The 21,972-nt window shown below is 41.7% G+C and overlaps 1 protein-coding gene across 1 annotated transcript in view; it reads left to right on the top strand.

Annotated features, from left to right (window-relative positions):
• Window positions 1-9,563: 9,563 nt before the first annotated feature.
• Window positions 9,564-21,972, top strand: part of LOC126263099 (CCR4-NOT transcription complex subunit 11) — a 107,359-nt gene continuing 94,950 nt past the window's right edge. The window contains exons 1-3 of the mRNA XM_049960108.1: window positions 9,564-9,785; window positions 9,862-9,953; window positions 10,404-10,552. Coding sequence (XP_049816065.1) covers window positions 9,748-9,785; window positions 9,862-9,953; window positions 10,404-10,552 — 279 coding nt within the window. The 5' untranslated portion in view covers window positions 9,564-9,747. The remainder of the gene's footprint in view (window positions 9,786-9,861; window positions 9,954-10,403; window positions 10,553-21,972) is intronic.

The raw sequence follows: 21,972 nt of genomic DNA, 5'->3' as shown, positions 1-21,972 counted from the left end.
TGTTCTCGTCAATCGTTCCCTAATGCTCCCTCTAAAACTCTCTACATCCTCTGGTTCTTTCAGTTAAATCAGGTTCAATCTCCATTATTAACATCACATTCATTTAATTTAATACTTTATATTTGTTTTGTTGGAAGATCTGTTTCTTCAGATTTTTTCCAAATATCCATACAACTACAATGATAAACACCATTTTTAGTTACTAAATATACTAGATTTTCTGCAAAATATTTTCTAATATTCGTCATTTGATGCTTTCTTAAACTTGATGAAAGTTTGTCAAGACTAGAAGCCATCAATTCAAATGTATTAATAAATCTCATTTTTACTATCTGCATAAAGTACATGTTTTAATTTACTATTTTTTCATTGTTCTTCAGATGTTAATGGTGTGATTTATTTAATTTCAGAATATGATTTACCACTTCCTTCTAATTCGTTTTTCAAACATTCGATTTTTTTAACAGTTTGGTCTATTATACACAACTCGATTTTTGTAAGATCTATTCATATATTTAATGTAATAACAAAATACACTTGGTTCTTTTTAGGTATATTTTATATTTGTTTTTTTTTTGGAGCAGGTTAACAACTTTCAAAATCAGTATGAATAACAAAAGGAACTTTGATTGTATGTTGACAATTTTTATAACTTATATATTAATCTATATCTAGTAATTCAAATTTTAGTGGTTTGTTAACTAAACAGTTTGGAATATGACTAATTTATCATTATAGATAAATTGTTATTAACACATATCGCAAATAAATTTCGATTCAAACGATTTGAAATTTGAGTTGGCATATATTGAGATAAGTCTTTAATTCAACAATAATGTGAATGCTGTTCTAAGCCTGCTACAGCTTGCACTGAGTTATTTTCAGCTTTAAAATATAATAGATTATTATGATTACCCTTTTTACATTTAGTTATTTTCAATTGATTACTTGATTTTTTCATCATATTTATAAACGTTAATAGACACATTAATTTTAGACTCAGTTTTAGAAGAACCTTAAAGTTAAAAATGTCAAAATTTTGATAAACATAGAGGCTAACACTTATATATTTTATAATTTTCTTCTAATTTTTAACTGAATGATGTATTGTAGATATTATAGACCATATAAAACGTTTAATCAGTTATTTTAACATTAACACATTTTTTCTGATAATTCGATGTAACTTGAACCTCTGAATGGAATATATCTATTAACTACTGATTGTAACACAATAACTCGACATAGATTCCAACCAGATACTTTACCCTGAAATTCATCGGTTCATGATATAATTTCTTGTTCTCCATTTATATAACATTTAATCAATACTCTTTCATTCGTGATTCTCTTATTATGTGACTGAGTTTTAAATTCCATTTTTCCAGAATCTGAAGATTTGATAATCACAGAAAAGTAATAAATTTACTTCTATGTGATTTTAAATTTTCTTTCACTGTATGCAGAATTTTTCAATTTGTTTTTTGTCAAGGACATTAACACTGTTCTCTAAATTTCTAGTTTGTATTCTACTTTCAAACACTTCATTAACTAGATATTGATTGTCTTCTTTTCTATTGTTTTCCGAAATACATTAACAGAAAATAAATATATTTCGTTGAGTTCTTTAGTTCCATCATTTTTGAAAACTTTATCAGTATTTTCAGATTCCATACATTTCACTTAATATTATAAAATCAAGGAAATTACCTTTTCATGATTTATGTATGCAGTAAATTTATTTATATTTCAGTAAGCACACAAATTAGCAGCAGTGAACTGTTTCAAATTATTTGGCATTTATAAGTGAGAAAATATCAACAAAAAATATAAATTATTATGATAAAAATGTAGAAAAATTGTGTTGTTTCGAACAAAATTCTTAAAAGTTACAAAATGATGCTGCTTATTTAAACTACATATTTTTTATTTCTGTCCCATTCTAGAATACAGTTTTTACATTCACTTGAATATTTGTATTTGGCTGATGGCTTTGAGTAAAAACAGTCAAAATCCTTATTTGTTCATAATTTTCAATCGATAATAATATCCTCAAATACTCATCACAGGAAACATATTTAATGTTCCTCGTAATAACATATAGAAATATATTTTCGACATACACAAATATATTCTCTACTATTATAGAATTCTTGTGATACTCGGTAAAACAAATTTTACCTTCGTCCTATAACCATCTTTTGTATATTCTTGTAAATTAAAATTATCAATTGACTTCTCAGTTTCACACAATTAACAGTTTTTAGCTTTAATTTGCGTCCATTTAACAGAAAAAAGTTGTGTGGTAAAAAATTTATGTTGTAGAAAAAGTTTGTGGTTTCCGTAATGTATTTTTCAGTATATATATCACCGTTGGAATTAATTCATTTCAGTTAATACAGTCTATACCAAAAAGTGATAGATGAGTTCCATGAGCTATTAATACCTTTATAGTAAGTTCATTATAATCATAAGATATAGTGTCTTAAGGGAATGCAGCATCTCATTAAAAATTAAAATCATCCTCTGATGAGAACGAAACAGTAGCACCTTCCATAATATCCAAAGATTGTTAATAAGTCACAAAGAGATCACAGCATGTAATTTAAGTGGTTGTAGTTATCGTTTTTGCTATTTTACTGAATGGTAATGTTGTAGCACGTGATAGACTATTCCACAAAAAATGAATTCATATGCTGCTAACCTCATAATTACTGATTAACATCAACATAGTGATAACAAAAATGTTTAAGCTTAATTTCCTATCATAAATGCTATTGTTCAAATATTTAAAATGAATGCAGATATTTAAAAACAAAGAGATGTGATGGCACAGATGTCCTGAATATTTCTGAATGACGAAATTGAGAAAAAATTGTGAACTGTGAATGCAGTTGGAACCCAATGTTATTTCTGCAAACACAAGTATTCCAGACCATTAAAAGTCAAAGAACGCTCAGTAATTCATGGATGGTATTACTATTTCTTTTGCAAAAGATGAGTTTTATAAGAAAAGGAGAATTTTCTGCAGCGGTTTGGACAGAGAACTCAGGAAGAGACTCATAAAATGTCTTGTATGGAGTGTTCTTCAATATGGCGCTGAAACATGGACTATGAGGAGAAAAGACAGAGAAAGGCTGGAGACTTTTGAGACTTGGACATGGCGGAAATAATAAGTTGGACGGACAGAGTAAAAAGTGAAGAGGTACTGAGAAGAGTGGGAGAGAAAAGGCAGTTACTAGATGTAGTAAAGAGAAGAAAAAGAAATTGGATTGGGAATATATTAAGAAAGAATGACGGACTGATAAAAACAGTTTTAGAAGGTTATGTAGAAGGGAAAAGGAAGCGAGGAAGGAAGAGATTCCAGATACTGGATGACATGATGGACGGTACAACATACAGCAGCCTTAAGAAGGAAGCAATGGATCGCAGAAAATGGAGAGGCAAATGACCTGCTAATATAGCAGATAACTGATGATGATGATTACTATTTCTACTCTTTTATCTTCCTAAATAGAAATAATATTACCCTTAAACAGAAGAATCAGACATAGATACCATTAATAGTTACTTAGGTCCAATGGCACTATCCAGAGATAAGGCAGGAATATTCTAGCTTAGTATAGCTGTGAGTACATGTTGTATGATGCCCATTTATTTGCCAATTAGTAATACTTGGGAAATTGTTTTTGTTTGGTTAGTTCAGAAATGTAAACTAAACTGACAGAATATTTTTGGTCATGAAAGCTGATTCTCTGTTGTCTGAAGAAATACGAATTGTAAACATGAGTAAGAAATGGTCAAAATGTCAGACTCACACTCTTGTGAACACTCTTGAGTCGAGTGGCCCTTGTGACAAATATCAAGGACTTTGTTGAAAACAAGAGAATTGATATTGTCACATTTAGAGAAAAGATTAATGAAATACACTCCTGGAAATTGAAATAAGAACACCGTGAATTCATTGTCCCAGGAAGGGGAAACTTTATTGACACATTCCTGGGGTCAGATACATCACATGATCACACTGACAGAACCACAGGCACATAGACACAGGCAACAGAGCATGCACAATGTCGGCACTAGTACAGTGTATATCCGCCTTTCGCAGCAATGCAGGCTGCTATTCTCCCATGGAGACGATCGTAGAGATGCTGGATGTAGTCCTGTGGAACGGCTTGCCATGCCATTTCCACCTGGCGCCTCAGTTGGACCAGCGTTCGTGCTGGACGTGCAGACCGCGTGAGACGACGCTTCATCCAGTCCCAAACATGCTCAATGGGGGACAGATCCGGAGATCTTGCTGGCCAGGGTAGTTGACTTACACCTTCTAGAGCACGTTGGGTGGCACGGGATACATGCGGACGTGCATTGTCCTGTTGGAACAGCAAGTTCCCTTGCCAGTCTAGGAATGGTAGAACGATGGGTTCGATGACGGTTTGGATGTACCGTGCACTATTCAGTGTCCCCTCGACGATCACCAGTGGTGTACGGCCAGTGTAGGAGATCGCTCCCCACACCATGATGCCGGGTGTTGGCCCTGTGTGCCTTGGTCGTATGCAGTCCTGATTGTGGCGCTCACCTGCACGGCGCCAAACACGCATACGACCATCATTGGCACCAAGGCAGAAGCGACTCTCATCGCTGAAGACGACACGTCTCCATTCGTCCCTCCATTCACGCCTGTCGCGACACCACTGGAGGCGGGCTGCACGATGTTGGGGCGTGAGCGGAAGACGGCCTAACGGTGTGCGGGACCGTAGCCCAGCTTCATGGAGACGGTTGCGAATGGTCCTCGCCGATACCCCAGGAGCAACAGTGTCCCTAATTTACTGGGAAGTGGCGATGCGGTCCCCTACGGCACTGCGTAGGATCCTACGGTCTTGGCGTGCATCCGTGCGTCGCTGCGGTCCGGTCCCAGGTCGACGGGCACGTGCACCTTCCGCCGACCACTGGCGACAACATCGATGTACTGTGGAGACCTCACGCCCCACGTGTTGAGCAATTCGGCGGTACGTCCACCCGGCCTCCCGCATGAACACTATACGCCCTCGCTCAAAGTCCGTCAACTGCACATACGGTTCACGTCCACGCTGTCGCGGCATGCTACCAGTGTTAAAGACTGCGATGGAGCTCCGTATGCCACGGCAAACTGGCTGACACTGACGGCGGCGGTGCACAAATGCTGCGCAGCTAGCGCCATTCGACGGCCAACACCGCGGTTCCTGGTGTGTCCGCTGTGCCGTGCGTGTGATCATTGCTTGTACAGCCCTCTCGCAGTGTCCGGAGCAAGTATGGTGGGTCTGACACACCGGTGTCAATGTGTTTTTTTTTCCATTTCCAGGAGTGTAAATTTGAAAGCAGCATGTAGTACAACACTCAAGCTAGAACTCAGTCAGATACGCAATGAAATAATGTTGTTCTGCCAGTAAGATACATGTTATGTGTCAGAACAAAAAATGGTAAAAAGACTGCCAATTTTCAATTCACAAACTTTTTCATGCAAATGGTGGGAAGAACTTAGGCGCAAGCATGTCACACTTAAAAAGAAACAAGATAATATTATGTCTAGCAAAGATAATAGATGCTAGGAACTGTTGGTGGTTTCTACATGAAGCATAAATCTTATGTAATGTACAGTACAGTATGTGGAAGTAGGTAGTTACAAGACATTTCAGGATGAACTAAAATACAAGCAAAGGAATAACATTAGAATTCCAGTTATTATTATAATTTTAGATAATTAAGTTGCAATTTTGAACTAGTAATTAATTTGTGTGAAGTATTATTTAAAAGCAATATAATAGCAAATTAACTTTCCAGAGAATCCTTTACAGTTTGAATTACCAACTCTTTAAGGTGTATTTTGTTCAGAGACATGTTCACACATGTAACTAAAGTGACGTCATTGTTCATGACATATTGCAGTTGCACCTAAGATACATGTGTGAGCATCTGTTTCGGTTGCATCATTGCAGTACTGTCACTTTCTGCCACATCGATAGTACTAAGCGACACTGTTACCCTTTTACCACCTGTGGAAAGTACTGCACTACTGCTCACTGGTAGTAACATTTCGAAATACCAACATTCTGTCCCAGTTTTTGCGGAATAATTGTTGGTGTGGTTGGTTCGACTCAAATGCTTCCATTTTCTTACTGAAAATATGTCGAAAAGGTGGTCAAGTTTTCCAGAACTAGTATGTGTGTGTGTGTGTGTGTGTGTGTGTGTGTGTGTGTGTGTGTGTGTGTGTGTGTGTGTGTGTGCGCGCGCGCGCGCGAGCGTGTATATGTTTGTCCTCCCATTCATACATAATTCCTATAAAAATGATTAATCTGCAATCTGGAAACATTTTTAAATGAATAAATAAATAATACATATATAGAACTAAAAATCAAGCCTTATGAAGAATTTGGATTGAGAGGCCAAGCACTATAGAAATTGTGAATTGTATGTGGTAAATAGTTCCTGAGTCATGATGTGAGATTATAAAAGTAGAAGTTAGAAGTATTAAAGAAGCCTACATTAACAAATGCAATGAAAGTTTTGAAGCTTAGATGTGAGATGCACCTGAAGATGAGAATCCTTGGGTTATGAGGCCATTTTGCTCAAACTGCAAAGCTTAAAATATCCAAAAAGAAAAAAACAAAAGTACTTAGTTATAGAGCGATGCAGGTTTATTCTATATCAAGAAGGTACTAAGACCATCAAACATTGAGAGACGCGTATTCAGGAATACATGTAAATGAAAAATTCAACAGATTCATTACTATCATCAAACTAAAATTTCAGAATACGTTTCCTAAAATAGTAATTCCATTATGAAATCAGCTAGAAGAAACTAGGTAACAAAAGATATAAGAAATTCCTTCAAAATTCAAATATCTCAGCTCTGTTAAAAATAATGAGAGTGACTCAGCCTTCTAAGAGTATTTCTCAGATACAGAAGTCATAGGAAATTGCTACACGATACACAAAGAATCAAAGATGATAAGTGCATACGGAATTTTAAAAAAAATCAAAGAAATGTGGAATACAGGTAAACAAGAAACTTGTAGCATGAAACAAAAACAGGTAAATATATCCAAATAAAGAGGTTTAACATATAACCTGAAGGTCATGAGCAACCTTGCAAAGAACTACTTCAATAATATAGAAAGCAAACTAAGAAAAGCATCTAAAACTACACCACACTGCTACAAATAACAATGTGTCAAACACAATGCTGCTATTATGCATCAGTAAGGAAGAAGCCAGTTGGAGTGTTAACAAATTTAAGTTTAAAATGTCCACAAATCTGCAAGAGGTTAAATTGTGTCAGCTAAAAGAATATAATAGCAGCATGCAAGCACTCCTAACACACATTATAAAAGAGACCTGCCTTCAAATCCAGTTGCTTTCCCGACTGCATAAAGCAAGAAGATGTTCTTCAGACCCACATAAATATGAAACAGAAAGTATATAGACTTACTTACCAGTTTCAGTACTGCCTTCTTTTTCAAAAAGATTTGAAACTGTTATGAGAAACAGATATTTGGATTCTTTAAATAAGTGCCAACTTCTGTGTAAAAAGCAGTTTGGTTTTAGGTTTGGGAACGTAAATTCTATTGTCATTTATGGCATTGTGTTCTGCGATGAAAATGCTCAGGATATGAAGAAGTGTTCAAACTGCAAAGACATGGCATCAGAATAATGACCGAAAGTCACCAAAGAATCCACTGCATTGAGTTATAAAACAAGTGGGGTATTTTGATATTTCCAAGTGGATACACATTTCAGACTACAATTCTGACACAGTAAAAGATTGAGTAATATGTAGGAAAGAGCTCCAAGCACGATCACCAAACCAGATTCAGTGGTTGCTTGTACCCAGATAAAAATATGAAATTTATGAGTCTAACCACTATGTTTTGACATGCCTTTATTTGCATTGTACATTATGAGAGATACTGTGGCTGCACTCCACTCAAGCACCTTGGCTGAAGCACCTAGGTGAGACCATACTGGATTTCGTCAAGCTCGAATTTTGTGTTTTTTATATTATAATTACATAATAAATAACTATAAACGCAGTTCCACAACACTAGTACACTAAGGATCTCTCGAAAAGGTACAATATATTGATATTAAATGTCAGATAATGAATTACTGACAATTAAAAGTTCCAGGAGATGTATGACACAGGACATAGTTATGAATTCCGGGACATGAAAGTGGTGTAGTGGTTAACATCCTCAATTGTGGATGAGGAGGTTAAATTATTCTGGTAGTTTTGGTTTGTGTTCTATCAGCTACAAAATTGTTTTAATTCATTTTCACAGTTATGAGAACTTCTGAGACTTGTTGTCAGTAATATACAAATTAAGTACGAAACATGGAAATGCGAGTGAATATTCAAAATACGTGGATTATCTGATAAAAAACAAACTACCACTCATCATCAGTAAAAAAACAAAGAAAAGAGTGACTCATGTGAGAAGGAAATAGTTAGTGACTTTGTTTCACTGTCAGCTGCCTATAAAATTCAACAGAAAATTTATAAGCTAGTTACTTTAGGAGAGCTCTTTTACAAACAAGAGCGTCTTCAAATTACGCACCTATGCAGACAAAATATATTCTGGTACCAGTGCAGGCATATCAATGAATGAATAAATAATCAGATAAAATATACACAAGCCTTGGTTTGCCATAGTAGACAGCAATTTCGTCTTCATGTATAATTTCTTTTGCAAGTGTCTTCGTTGCTGTCAAAGGTAGCTTTTAAGGCCACTGCAGCAAGCCATTGCCTGTGTCGCTATTGTGTGTGTGTGTGTGTGTGTGTGTGTGTGTGTGTGTGTGTGTGTGTGTGTGCAAACATTGCTTTAAAGTGTTTTTGAAGCCTCATGTTATTTCTCAGTTGATGCTGCACTGCATTTATTTTTATATCAGTGTTATGTTGATCCAATAAACAAAAGAACTACATGGAAAAGGTATGAGTTATGTTTCACATAGTTAAAAAAATGGAAAATTGAGATTTTGTAACTAAACACGGGAACAGTAACTAAATGTGATAATAACTGCAGATTGTGACATATCATGTGTACCCGAACAAAATAAGCTAATAATTACAAACTTGAGCATTTACTACATTGAAACTGAAGTATAAAACAATCAAATCATACATTACAGGTATTTTACATTATAAATTACAATTTCACATTATAAACTACAAAATCACTAAAACAAGTACAGTATTAAACTGAGTATAAATAAATTCAGTGATGAGGTAGCCTATAGTATTCAATATCAAATATTACATGCAAGTGTGTCATTCGTAAATTAAAATGTTTACGTAAAGAAATTCATCAAGAGAGTAAAAAGACTTTAATGTAGAATAACGTTGTTGCAAATAGTGACGAGTGGAAACAGCAGCATACGGCGCAACACCAACGTCAAATGTCATGCCACTTGTTTTGGCGACGCTTTAGTCGCATGCGGTAATCCGCGGCGGCTGTGGCAAGACACTAGTGTAAAAGAAGTACTTTGATCTATCTAGGTTCTTGCGGCGGAATCATATCTTTGGTTTTGTATACATAAAAAAGATGCGTCTGCTGAGTTTACCTAGCTGTTTCTTGTAAATGGCGTGTTTTGTGTAATGCGGCGGGAGAGTGTCATATTGTACTAATGAACTTAGTACATCTACATACAATAACATCGCATTCCGCCCCCAGTTTCTAAGAACACCAGATATATTGAAAAGAGAAAAAAATGTCTCTGTCAGTCAAAGAATTGTCATCTTTACTAAGGTACCATAACTATACATAACGGGCTATAATTTTACCATATCGTGAATTATCTAGTAAATTTTGTTTCCTTTGACAGCATTCTTAGCGAGGATAATGTTGATAACCAGACACTGGAAACACTATCTGCCCAAATGCATCAGTGCTTTTCTAAACAGGACTTCTACAAGGGTATGTTACGTTACTCCAGCGGTTAGACCTGACGACTGTATTTATATCATCAATAAATAGAATTTGTTCATTACATTTTTTTAACTTGTCTCCGTTTATTTGACACTACTTTACTGAGGATATTTAATTAGATATTGCATCTGTCGTTAATAGAATATCAAGATCTTCAATTTTTTTAATCTTTTGGAAAATATTTATGTACATTTATTGGCGTTTAGTTTAAGTGTATAATAGGCATTTCGGCGTACCTTTCGACAATACATGTAATTTTTAACAAGTTGAACATGAATATTTATCCTCTTAATATCCGAACATTAATTAACCAGTGTCAGAGGCTTTTACCATGGATATCTTTTTTTATATACATTTTGTTGATGGATATCAGTTGAAATATTTTCAATTAACCCTGGAAGTTGAATCAGTTATAGAATTTTATCTTTTCATTTATAGTGGGATGTGCAGTTATATTGCTGCTGCAGCAAGCAGATCTTTTACCCAAACCGACGCAGCGAATGGCTGCTATTTGTCTTCTACATGAACTTTATAGAGGAGAAGGGATGTCAACAAATCCTTTTGCTGCAGTGTTTGTGCACTTGTTGGTAAGCATGACGTTTTTCTTTTGAATTTCTTGTACTGCTAGTATTTTACTTGCCTTGCTATACCCAACACTCTTAATTATTAACTTCTCATGGCTGTGATTCATAGTCATACAATATTTCTTAAAAGACATCATAGTTGCTGTTGACTGTATGAAATATTTATTATTACGATTGCAACTTCTGCCTCAGGGCCACTTTCAAGTAACACTGCAAAAGTTACATTCTGTCAGAATATGAGACTATCTGACATGAGTACATGCCGTCGTCAAAATGCAGCCTTTTGACTGCGAGAGTCCGACAAGATCCGATGAGTACGACACAATCTTACCATCGTTCTAATAATCTATCACAAATAAAAGCTCAGGTGCACTGACAACATATGGAGCTAAGTCTGTAGGTGTGAAAATACATGCTCAGTGTACCTGAGCTTTTATTCGTGATAGATTATTAGAATGATGGTAACATTGACAATATGGCACATATTTAACAATATTTTACGATGTTATAAGTGTCGTACTCATTGGATCTTGTGGGACTCTCACAGTCAGAAGGCTGTATTTTGTCGACAACATGTACTCATGTCAGATAGTCTTATATTCTGACTGAATGTAACTTTTGCAGTGTTACTTGAAAATGGCCCTACGGCCGAAGTTGCTATCGTAATAATAAATATTTCATACAGTCAACCGCGACTATGATGTCTTTTAAAAAACTCTTAGTTATATTTTCTGTGTATTAAAATGATTCTGGCATCATGCTGTGTGTCTGTATCCCTTGGATTGGTGATGCTCTCTGTTTCCATGGTTTTAGTTGGAAATGGCAGCATTACAAAAGCATCAGATTCCACGTATCAGCTTTGACCCATGACATCGTCAATATGGCAGAAATGCTACTTTCAGCTTATACAGAATAGCGTCACTACGTAAAAATGCCAATGAACACCAACACAAATAAAATGACATAGTAATGTCTCACTCAAAAAATAAAATGAAAGTAACGGGACAACCATGGAAAGTTGGGTGTTAAGGGTGGGGATAAGCTAAATATCTAATAATAAAAAAAAAAAACACTGCATCATCTCAAAATAGTATTTAAAAAATTGAATTACAGGTATTGAATTACACTAGTAAAACTACAGGTATCGGACATTTCCCTTATATAGCTCAACCACAGATAACGATGTCGAAAACAAACACCTGCTACCCCAGAAAGGGGAACTGGACATTTACCTTGACCTACATAGAGCTATTGATACCAAAAAACCAACAGCTACAACTCCGAAAAGTGGAACCAAAATCAGCAACTCAGAAACCCAAATACCCCATATCACTACATCAATTAAAACAAAACCAGCCTACCATAAATGTATGACACACAAAACATCAGAAGTACCAAAAATGTGCAGAAACTATATGACAGACATCGTATCATCACCCATCTCAAAACATGGTGATACACTCATGAACTTTACTATCGTACCCATACCTAGCAAGAAAAGCAATAAAAAAAAGCTTCTTTCTGCATAACAAACTAATCAGACCTAACAAAAATGCCATACACATAAACAAAAAATAAAACAAAAACAAAAAATAACTCTAATAACTGACTAAAAACAGTTCCACAAACCACCATTGTCGCACCAACTATCTAAACTCAAAACCACGTTAGCACGATGATAACAAAAACTCCAATGAACCCAGTACCACACCTTAAACTCAGCACGTCTACATCCTCCATCAGAGGGCATCATCAAATATAACACATCTGCAAACATAGCCAACTCGAAACCTCCATGCTGTAGTGACATCATATGTCACAACACTATTACGTCACAGGTCAAAGCATATGGGTCGAATTGGACACTTTTGTTGACCCAAAATGGCAACAATCTCTGTTAATACATTTGTTCTTTTGCTGTGCATTTCCATGTATGTTCTTTATTTTTGTTGGTATGTGTGTGCATTAGTATAACAAAATATTTCAAGTGTACTACCTCCAACCATGATTGCTTTGCTTAATCACTTTCCTGAATACTAAAGCTAAAAACAATAGATTATGGGCCCAGGCTCCCCAGACCACCCAGTAAATGCAGTTTGTTAAAATTTACAAAACGGAAAATAACTAAGATAAGCAATCTGTTTGAAGATGTAATTATGGCATTAAATTCATTCCTGCTCATAGAAAACATGCCAGGAAGAGGCAACTATAATAAGAGGCAATTTGCAATGAAAACGTATCCTCAACATAGAAAAGCCATAGGAATGTACCTTGAGTGAAACAACAGATAAACTGAGCGAAGTGGCGCAGTGGTTAGCACACTGGACTTGCATTCGGGAGGACGACGGTTCAATCCCGCATACGGCCATCCTGATTTAGGTTTTCCGTGATTTCCCTAAATCGCTCCAGGCGATGGCCGGGATGGTTCCTTTGAAAGGGCACGGCCGACTTCCTTCCCCATCCTTCCCTGATCCAATGAGACCGATGACCTCGCAGTTTGGTCTCTTCCCCCAAACCAAACCAAACCAAGCAACAGATAAGTTGGAATTGAGCAATGCTAGAGCCAAACTAATAATTGCATTTGATTCAGCAATTTACATGCACCTGCAGAACACAACCACTTCCACCCCCCAGGGGATCCACAACTCTTTTGTGGATACGTGCGTAGCGAGCACGGGACCCCGAGCTGATGTGGCCTTCCTTCCATTCCGGGCTGCATACCTTCCCTTTCCGCATCCTTCCCCATCCCCCATCTTCGCCCCCCCCCCCCCCTCACCTCTGGCTCTTTCCTTCCTTTTCTCCCCCTCTGGGGGAATGGTTTGTGCCTACGTCCGGAGACGGACGCTTGTAAATGTACCACATTCTTCGCCTTCCTTACTTGTAAGTCTTCGTCCTTCCTTTGTCCCTCTCTTTTCCTTACCTCTTCTCTCTACCCTTTTCTCCGCTGCGGCGTTTGAGACCTCTTCTTTCCTTTCCCTTTCTCTTTCTTCCTCCCTGTGCGTGTCTGAAGGCCGACCCACGCACTTCCATGCGTAGCCGGTGACGGGGTAACGCGTAATTCCCCGCCCCGGGTAGACAGGTAGGACACGTACGTACCCCCTGGTAACGGCCAGGCCCAGGGAGGGGTGATTACCCGAGCTGATACCTTCCGAAAGTGCCGATTGGTCCCTCCGTCCGTTTGTCGGGAGGTGTGACCTGAGGTGTGAACAATCACCTAAGGCGGGAGTGCCCTCAGAGAGGGCCCCCACAAGGGAGGAGCGCGCCATCGGAGACGCCGGTAATCATGGGGGATTCTTCCGCAATGGTTTCCTCATCTTCCACTATGTCTGCTCACAAACGTAAGTTCACTGAGTCTCAACCACAGTCAGTTCTTCCATCGTTGCCACAGTTCCTTGTTGTTTCTCGGTCTGACGAAGGTCACGACTTCTCCACAGTCAACCCTTTCATAATTCAGAAAGGTGTCGACGCAATTGCAGGTCCTGTAAAGTCTTGTTCCAGATTACGGAATGGCACCCTGTTGTTAGAAACACACAGTGCCCTCCAGGCACAAAAATTGCTGCGTACCTCACTACTACACACTTTCCCTGTCCGGGTGGAACCGCACCGTACCTTAAATTCCTCGCGTGGAGTTGTTTATACACGCTCCCTCGATGGACTGTCTGACGAAGAAATTCAGCACTACCTGTCAGACCAGGGCGTAACGGCTGTTCATAGGGTTATGAAAAGGGTTGACACGAAGATCATTCCAACCCGCACTGTCTTTTTGACATTTGACAAAGTGCAACTCCCATCGAAAATCAAAGCAGGCTATGAGATAATTTCCGTTCGTCCTTACGTCCCAAACCCTACGCGTTGCTATCGGTGCCAGCGATTCAATCACACCAGCCAGTCCTGTTCTAATCCGGCCAAATGTGTTACGTGTGGCAGGGATGCCCATGAGGGTGCTTGTCCACCTCCATCCCCTCGCTGCATCAACTGTATGGGTGACCACGCTGCTTCCTCTAGAGATTGCCAAGTTTTTAAGGACGAAAAGCTCATCCAGGAAATAAGAGTAAAGGAAAAGGTGTCGACCTTTGCTGCTCGGAAATTATTCGCCAGTCGACAGCCCACCGTGCCTCAGACAGGCAAATACAGCACTGTCCTTGCTTCTCCTCGGCCAACAAAGGAGGCGGCCACGCAGACTTGCGACCTCACCTTTAGTGCCACGGTCGTCCGATCGGCCAGCGCAAAGATCGCCCGTTCAACTTCACCACTTTCGCCTGCCCACTCTTTGGCTCACCCATCGTCGGGTTCTGCTAAATCTCGAGCCCAAAAGTCAGACACCAAGTCTTCGAAGAAAGAGCATACTCGTGAAGAGTTTTTACGTACGGCACCTTCACCACCATCGGTTCCTCCTTCCTCTAAACCTCATACTTCCAAGAAGGCTACAAAGAAACCCAGTTCCTCTCCTTCTCCGCCAAGGCGTGTCCCATCCACAGCGCCACCTGGCGGAAATCGCCCTCGGCCGTCTTCTGTGTCGCCGAGGCGCACTGCTGGTGGCCGGTCAACCGGCCGATCGCTGGTGGCAGGAGCTGCTCCTGACCAACCTATGGATCAGGATGTTCTGCCTTCGGCCGAATGCCATTCCATGCTGTCGGTCGCAAACTCTGAGCAGTCGTTGAGTTGACAGCACCCTTGGTCACATTCCTCCATTTTCTGTTCACCCTATGTCCATTATCCACTGGAATATCCGCGGCATTCGAGCCAATCGGGATGAATTGTCGATCCTCTTACGATCCTACTCGCCGGTCATCTTCTGTCTTCAGGAAACAAAGCTGCGTCCTAATGACCGCTTTGTTCTCCCTCATTTTCAGTCTGTCCGATATGACCTCCCCTCTGTGGAAGGCACTCCAGCCCATGGAGGACTCATGATTCTTCTCCATGATACTCTCCATTATCATCCAATCCCCTTAGACAGTTCCTTCCAAGCTGTCGCCGTCCGTCTTTCCCTTTCTGGATACACGTTCTCTCTTTGTACTGTATACATTCCATCGTCCACACCAATGGCACGAGCTGATCTCCTGCATCTTCTTGGTCAGCTTCCACCCCCCTATTTGCTGGTTGGGGACTTCAATGCCCACCACCCGCTTTGGGGATCTCCACATCCTTGTCCACGTGGCTCCCTATTGCTAGACGTCTTCCACCAAGCGGATCTAGTTTGCCTCAACACTGGGGTCCCCACGTTTTTGTCTGCCTCCACGACAAATTTATCTCATTTGGACCTTGCGATCGGTACTGTTCCGCTTGCTCGGCGCTTCGAATGGTTCACCCTTGATGATACACACTCGAGTGACCACTTTCCATGTGTCCTTAGGCTGCAGCCTCAACTGCCATATATGCGCCCGCGACGCTGGAAGTTTGCCCAAGCCGATTGGATACTTTTTTCGTCTCTAGCGACATTCGATGACCGTCGCTTTCCCAGCGTCGACGATGAGGTCACACATATTACCGACGTTATTCTTACAGCTGCGGAACGTTCAATACCACGCACCTCCGAATCGCCCCGGCGCCCCCCAGTTCCTTGGTGGAACGAGGCATGCCGTGACGCAATCCGTGAGCGGCGACGTGCTCTTCGCATTTTCCGTCACCATCCTACTTTAGCAAACTGTATCCGCTATAAGCAACTCCGTGCGCGATGCCGTCGCGTCATCCGCGATAGCAAGAAGGCAAGCTGGCAATTCTTTATTAGCTCCTTTAACACCTTCACTCCCTCCTCGGAAGTTTGGAGTCGGCTTCGACGGTTCTCAGGCGCGCCTAGTTTCTCCCCGGTCTCTGGGCTCACTGTCGCGCATGATACCTTAGTGGACCCCGTCGCAATTTCTAACTCATTGGGTCAGCACTTTGCTGAGATTTCGAGCTCTTCAAATTACCCGCCAGCGTTTCTCCCGAAGAAACGTGCAGCGGAAGTGCGACCTCTTGCTTTCTCCTCTCAAAATCGCGAAAGCTACAATACTGTTTTCTCCATGCGGGAACTCCAACATGCCCTCTCTTCTTCTCGCTCCTCCGCCCCTGGATCGGATGATATCCATGTCCAAATGTTGCTGCATTTATCAACCCATAGTCTGCGTTACCTCCTTCGCCTTTATAATCGAATTTGGACCGACAGTACCTTTCCCAGACGATGGCGGGAAGCTATCGTCGTTCCCATTCCGAAACCTGGAAAGGACAAACATCTCCCCTCTAGTTATCGCCCCATTTCTCTCACGAGTAGTGTCTGTAAGATTTTGGAGCGTATGGTGAATTACCGTTTAGCTTGGTGGCTGGAATCCCGCAGTCTTTTAACACCTGCCCAATGCGGATTCCGAAAGCATCGCTCTGCAGTTGACCATCTTGTTGCTCTCTCCACTTATATCATGAACAATTTTCTCCAGAAACGCCAAACAGTAGCAATATTTTTTGATCTGGAGAGAGCATACGATACCTGTTGGAGGACAGGCATCCTCCGCACACTGTTCTCTTGGGGCTTTCGAGGCCGGCTGCCCTTTTTTCTTCGCGAATTTATGGCAGAGCGAACATTTAGGGTGCGGGTGAACACTACTCTCTCCCGTACTTTCTCTCAAGAAAACGGGGTACCCCAGGGCTCCGTGCTGAGTGTTGTACTGTTTGCCATCGCTATAAATCCAATTATGGATTGTCTCCTTCCTGACGTCTCGGGCTCCCTCTTTGTGGACGATTTTGCGATCTACTACAGCTCTCAACGGACCAGCCTTCTTGAACGACGTCTTCAAGGATGTCTCGATCGCCTCCACTCTTGGAGCCTCGAAACCGGCTTCCGTCTTTCTCCCAGTAAGACCGTTTGTATTAATTTTTGGCGACGTAAGGAGTTTCTTCCGCCCTCCTTACATCTAGGTCCTGTCAACCTTCCGTTTTCAGACGTCACTAAATTCTTGGGTCTTATGTTTGACAGAAAACTGTGCTGGTCCTCCCACGTTTCCTATCTTTCGGCTCGCTGTCTGCGAACGCTCAACGCCCTCCGTGTCCTGAATGGTACCTCCTGGGGAGCGGACCGAGTGGTCCTTCTCCGCCTCTATCGCGCCTTAGTGCGCTCGAAATTGGACTATGGAAGCATCGTCTACTCCTCTGCTCGGCCGTCTATTCTTCGGCGTCTCGACTCTATCCACCACCGTGGATTACGTTTAGCGTCTGGAGCTTTTTACACTAGCCCTGTGGAAAGTCTTTATGCTGAGACTGCTGAACCTCCGCTGTCCAATCGGCGAGCGGTCCTTCTGAGCCGTTATGCTAGCCATCTGTCTTCCATGCCTGCTAATCCAGCCCACGACCCTTTTTTCGACGCCTCCTTTGATGTAGGGTATGCAGGCCGCTCCTCCTCCCTACTACCCCCGGGAGTCCGCTTCCGTCAACTGCTCCATTCTCTTTCCTTCCGCTTTCCTAAAACCTTCTTGACAACTTGGGGTACAGCACCGCCTTGGCTTCGTCCCCAGATCTGTCTGCTCCGTGATCTTTGTCAATTTCCCAAGGATGGTACGCCCACACATGTTTATCGTCGGGCATTTGCTGCTCTATGTGCACAGATGACAGACGCCACCTTTATTTACACCGACGGCTCGAAAACATCGTTGGGTGTAGGGAGTGCCTATATTGTTGGCGACGCCCCAAATCACTTTCGGCTTCCCGACCAGTGTTCTGTTTATACTGCGGAGCTTTTCGCTGTTCTCCAGGCTGTCCACTACATCCGCCGCCATCAGCGGATACAGTACGTAATCTGCTCAGATTCTCTCAGCTCTCTCCTCAGTCTCCAAGCTCTTTACCCTGTGCACCCTCTGGTCCACCGGATTCAGGACTGTCTGCGCTTGCTCCACCTGGGGGGCGTCTCGGTGGCGTTCCTCTGGCTCCCGGGACACGCTGGTATCTGTGGGAATGAGGCGGCTGATATAGCAGCCAAGGCTGCAGTTTCTCTTCCTCGGCCAGCTATTCAGTCGCTTCCCTTCCCCGATCTACGGAGCGGTTTATGTCGTAAAGTTGCTCATTTATGGCATGCGCATTGGTCAACACTTCCCCGCAATAAATTGCGGGAAGTGAAAGCCCTTCCTTGCGCTTGGACCTCTTCCTCCCGAACGCGTCGTCGGGAGGAGGTAATTTTAGCTAGACTCCGGATAGGGCACTGTCGTTTTAGCCATCGGCATCTTTTAAGCGGCGATCCTCCCCCACTCTGTCCCCACTGCTCTCAGCTGTGGACGGTAAGACACCTTTTAATTGAATGCCCCTATTTTAATCCGTTACGCTCCCGTCTACAGCTATCGCCTGATCTATCGTCGATTTTAGCAGATGACACGCGCTCAGCCGACCGCGTTCTCCAGTTTATTAGTGACAGTGAAATGACGTCAGTCATTTGAAGTTTTATCGGGGACCATCAACCCCTATCTGTAGTGGACTTTTAAGCCTTGTTTCTGCTTTTCGTGTCCAATTTTTTGAGTTTTGTTCCCATTTTTGCTGTTTTCAGTTTTTATTCTTTCCTCAGTCGCGGACCGGGCGCTACTGACCGTAGCAGTTTTGCGCCCTAAAACCAAAATAAATAAATAAAAAAAAAAAAAAAAAAAAACCACTTCCAAAGACACCTGGAACGGATTAAAACAGGTAGTGTATATGAAGACTGAGGGCTTTACAGGAAAATTGGTTTGTTGACTACACTCCTCACAAATTGACTGGAGAACTGTACATGAGAATAAATATTCAAAATAATTTCCATTTGTAATAAATTAAATACTTTGAATTTTGAAGTAAACATGAGAGGGTAGGATGCATTTTATTGTCAGGATTATTGGACGACTACAAACCAATGATTACGAGCTGAGAGACTACCAGTAATTGGAAACTCTATTAAAACTAAATTATTGTACCCCTCAGGGGCTCAGCATTCATTTGCTGAGTACGGGCTTGACGACCCCAGGGTTCCTGAACTGGGGACTGGTAAGCCCCACCAGTCCTCTGTCACCGTTACAAGCCCTTGTCATACTTCAGTGACCACCGTGCAGCGCAGCGGTGGAATGTTGTGTTTCGGGGAATGGGGTTCTTGGCTTCACCGCCTGGACTGTGAGGAAGGTACCCACCTCAAAAAAAAAAACACCTCAACCTCAAGGTGTGCTACGTGCTGAGGAGGTGAATGGCTGTTGAGGTGAAACAGCCTTTAGCGAGCAACCTCTGGGGCACCTGCCACACCCCAGTTGAATCAGGCATGCAGGGCTCTGCCTGGGTCGATGGTAGTTTCCCTAGCGTCTCGTAGGATCCTTGTGGAACTGTCTCGTGAAACTACTACCCCTGACGGGATGGGTGTACTGTCAGGCAACACCTACACCCACTCCTCAAAGAGAGCTTGGTTGGTCAGTCCTCCTGAAAAGAAGTCTCCGAATAATAGTAACAGGGCATTAGTGTGCCGTAACACTTTTATTGTAATCAAGCGAAACGGGGGAAGCTTTGAGAAGATATCCCCTTTCTATATTAACAAGGCATTGGAGGGTATTGGTGGGTCTCTGAAAAGTGTCAAACTACTACATATTGGAACGCTTTTGGTGGAAACTGCTAATTCCACCCAAATATCTAAGCTGCTGGGATGTAAAGCCTTAGGTGACTACCCAATCGAGGCTGAATTGCATAACACCCTTAACTATAGTAAGGGCGTGGTTACCTGCTCCGATATAATGGAGATGGACCCTGCGGAGTTGCGTGAAGAGTGGAAGAATGTGGGCGTCAAAGAGGTGCAGAATTGTATGAGGAGAGTCAGTGGCAAATTGGAAAAATCGGCAACGTTTATTATAATGTTTAGTACTCTCAAATTACTGGAATATATCCTTGCCGGCTATATCCGCCTTAAGGTTCGCCTGTTTGTTCCTAACCCCATGCGCTGCTAGAAATGTCAAAGGTTTGGCCATACCAGTATGGGATGTAATGGGAAGGCTACATGTGGCAATTGTGGAGGCTCCACTCACGAGTCAGGGACATCTTGTACACTTCCTCCGAAATGTGTTAACTGCTCTGTGGATCACCCAGTGTGGAGCAGAAAGAGTGGAGTTTACAACCAGGAAAAGACAATTCAAGAGTTGAAAGTACAGAGTCGCATACCCTATGGTGAAGCTAAAAAGGCTTACAAAGCCATGCAACCACCAGCTTTTGTAACTTCTTTTGCATCAGCCCTTAAAACACCAATAGCCAAGTGTGATGCCTTCACACACACTCAGACCACAGATTCAAGTACGAGCACATGCACTTCTCCTGTACCTGTGGGGGAAACGCTCCACTTGCAACTGATGTCACTTGGAAGCCATCAGCAGTAGACTTACCACCTAAGCCACATACCACTCCACAACTTCAGAAGCCACCTAAGCCATCCCAGCAACCCAGGCAGCCTCCTCCTCTTGTCAGTAAAGAAAAACGTTCTTCCACAAGTAGTTCTAAGTCCAAGAAAGCGGTAGGTAAGCCTTCAGATAGATGAGCGCTTTCCCTTTCTAATGGCGACTATGCTCTTGAAGATATGGACTTCCAATCGGAAGAACTAGAGAACGCGGAACTGGCTAACGTTCCCCCTGACCACCCCGGTAAATCACCGCCTACAAGGAAGAAAGGAAAGAACCATCATCGCTAACCAATGGCTTCCATAGGGACTTCTGTGTTGCAGTGGAATCTGAATGGATATCACTCAAATTTGGAAGAATTGCAGCTGCTGGTCCAGGATAAACTATTCTGCATCTGCTTACAAGAAACGCATTTTAAAATCACAGACACACCTACATTGCGGGGCTAGCACATATATGGGAAAGACGATACTTCTGTAGGCAGGGCTAAAGGTGGAGTGGCTATTTTTCTTGATGACAGATACCACTCCTCTGCTGTCCCCCTTGCCACGACCATCCAAGCAATTGCTATGGAAGTTTTCTCACCGTTTAGTATCACAGTGTGTTCTTTGTACCTGCCCCCCCATGACACTTTGGATGCGGACACACTGGCAGACCTCTTCCAGGCACTCCCGCACCCATTCCTTCTTGTGGGAGACTTCAATGCCCACAATGTGCTGTGGGGCTCGGCTACTACTTGCTCCAGGGGTAGGCTGATTGAGCGACTCGTCCATTATGAGGATATCTGCCTTCTGAACGCGGGTCAGATGACTCACTTTTTCACAGCTACAGGGTCTTTTTCAGCTGTTGATCTTTGCTTTTGTTCCTCAGCTATTGCAGATTCAGTTCAGTGGGAAGTGGCTCCAGATTTACATTCTAGTGACTACTTCCCAGTGTGGATTCGTCTTCTGCCTAGGATAGTGACCAGCAGGAAACCACACAGGTGGATGATACAAAGGGCAAATTGGTTACAGTACAGTCGACAGGCTATTTTTGAGCGAAAGGATTGTGCACAAGAGGCAGTGGCCCATATCACTC

The sequence above is a fragment of the Schistocerca nitens genome, chromosome 6 (assembly GCF_023898315.1).
Source record: "Schistocerca nitens isolate TAMUIC-IGC-003100 chromosome 6, iqSchNite1.1, whole genome shotgun sequence".
NCBI lineage: Eukaryota > Metazoa > Arthropoda > Insecta > Orthoptera > Acrididae > Schistocerca > Schistocerca nitens.
Note: the sequence above shows the minus strand (reverse complement) of the source record. Positions and strands in the feature narration are given on the sequence as shown.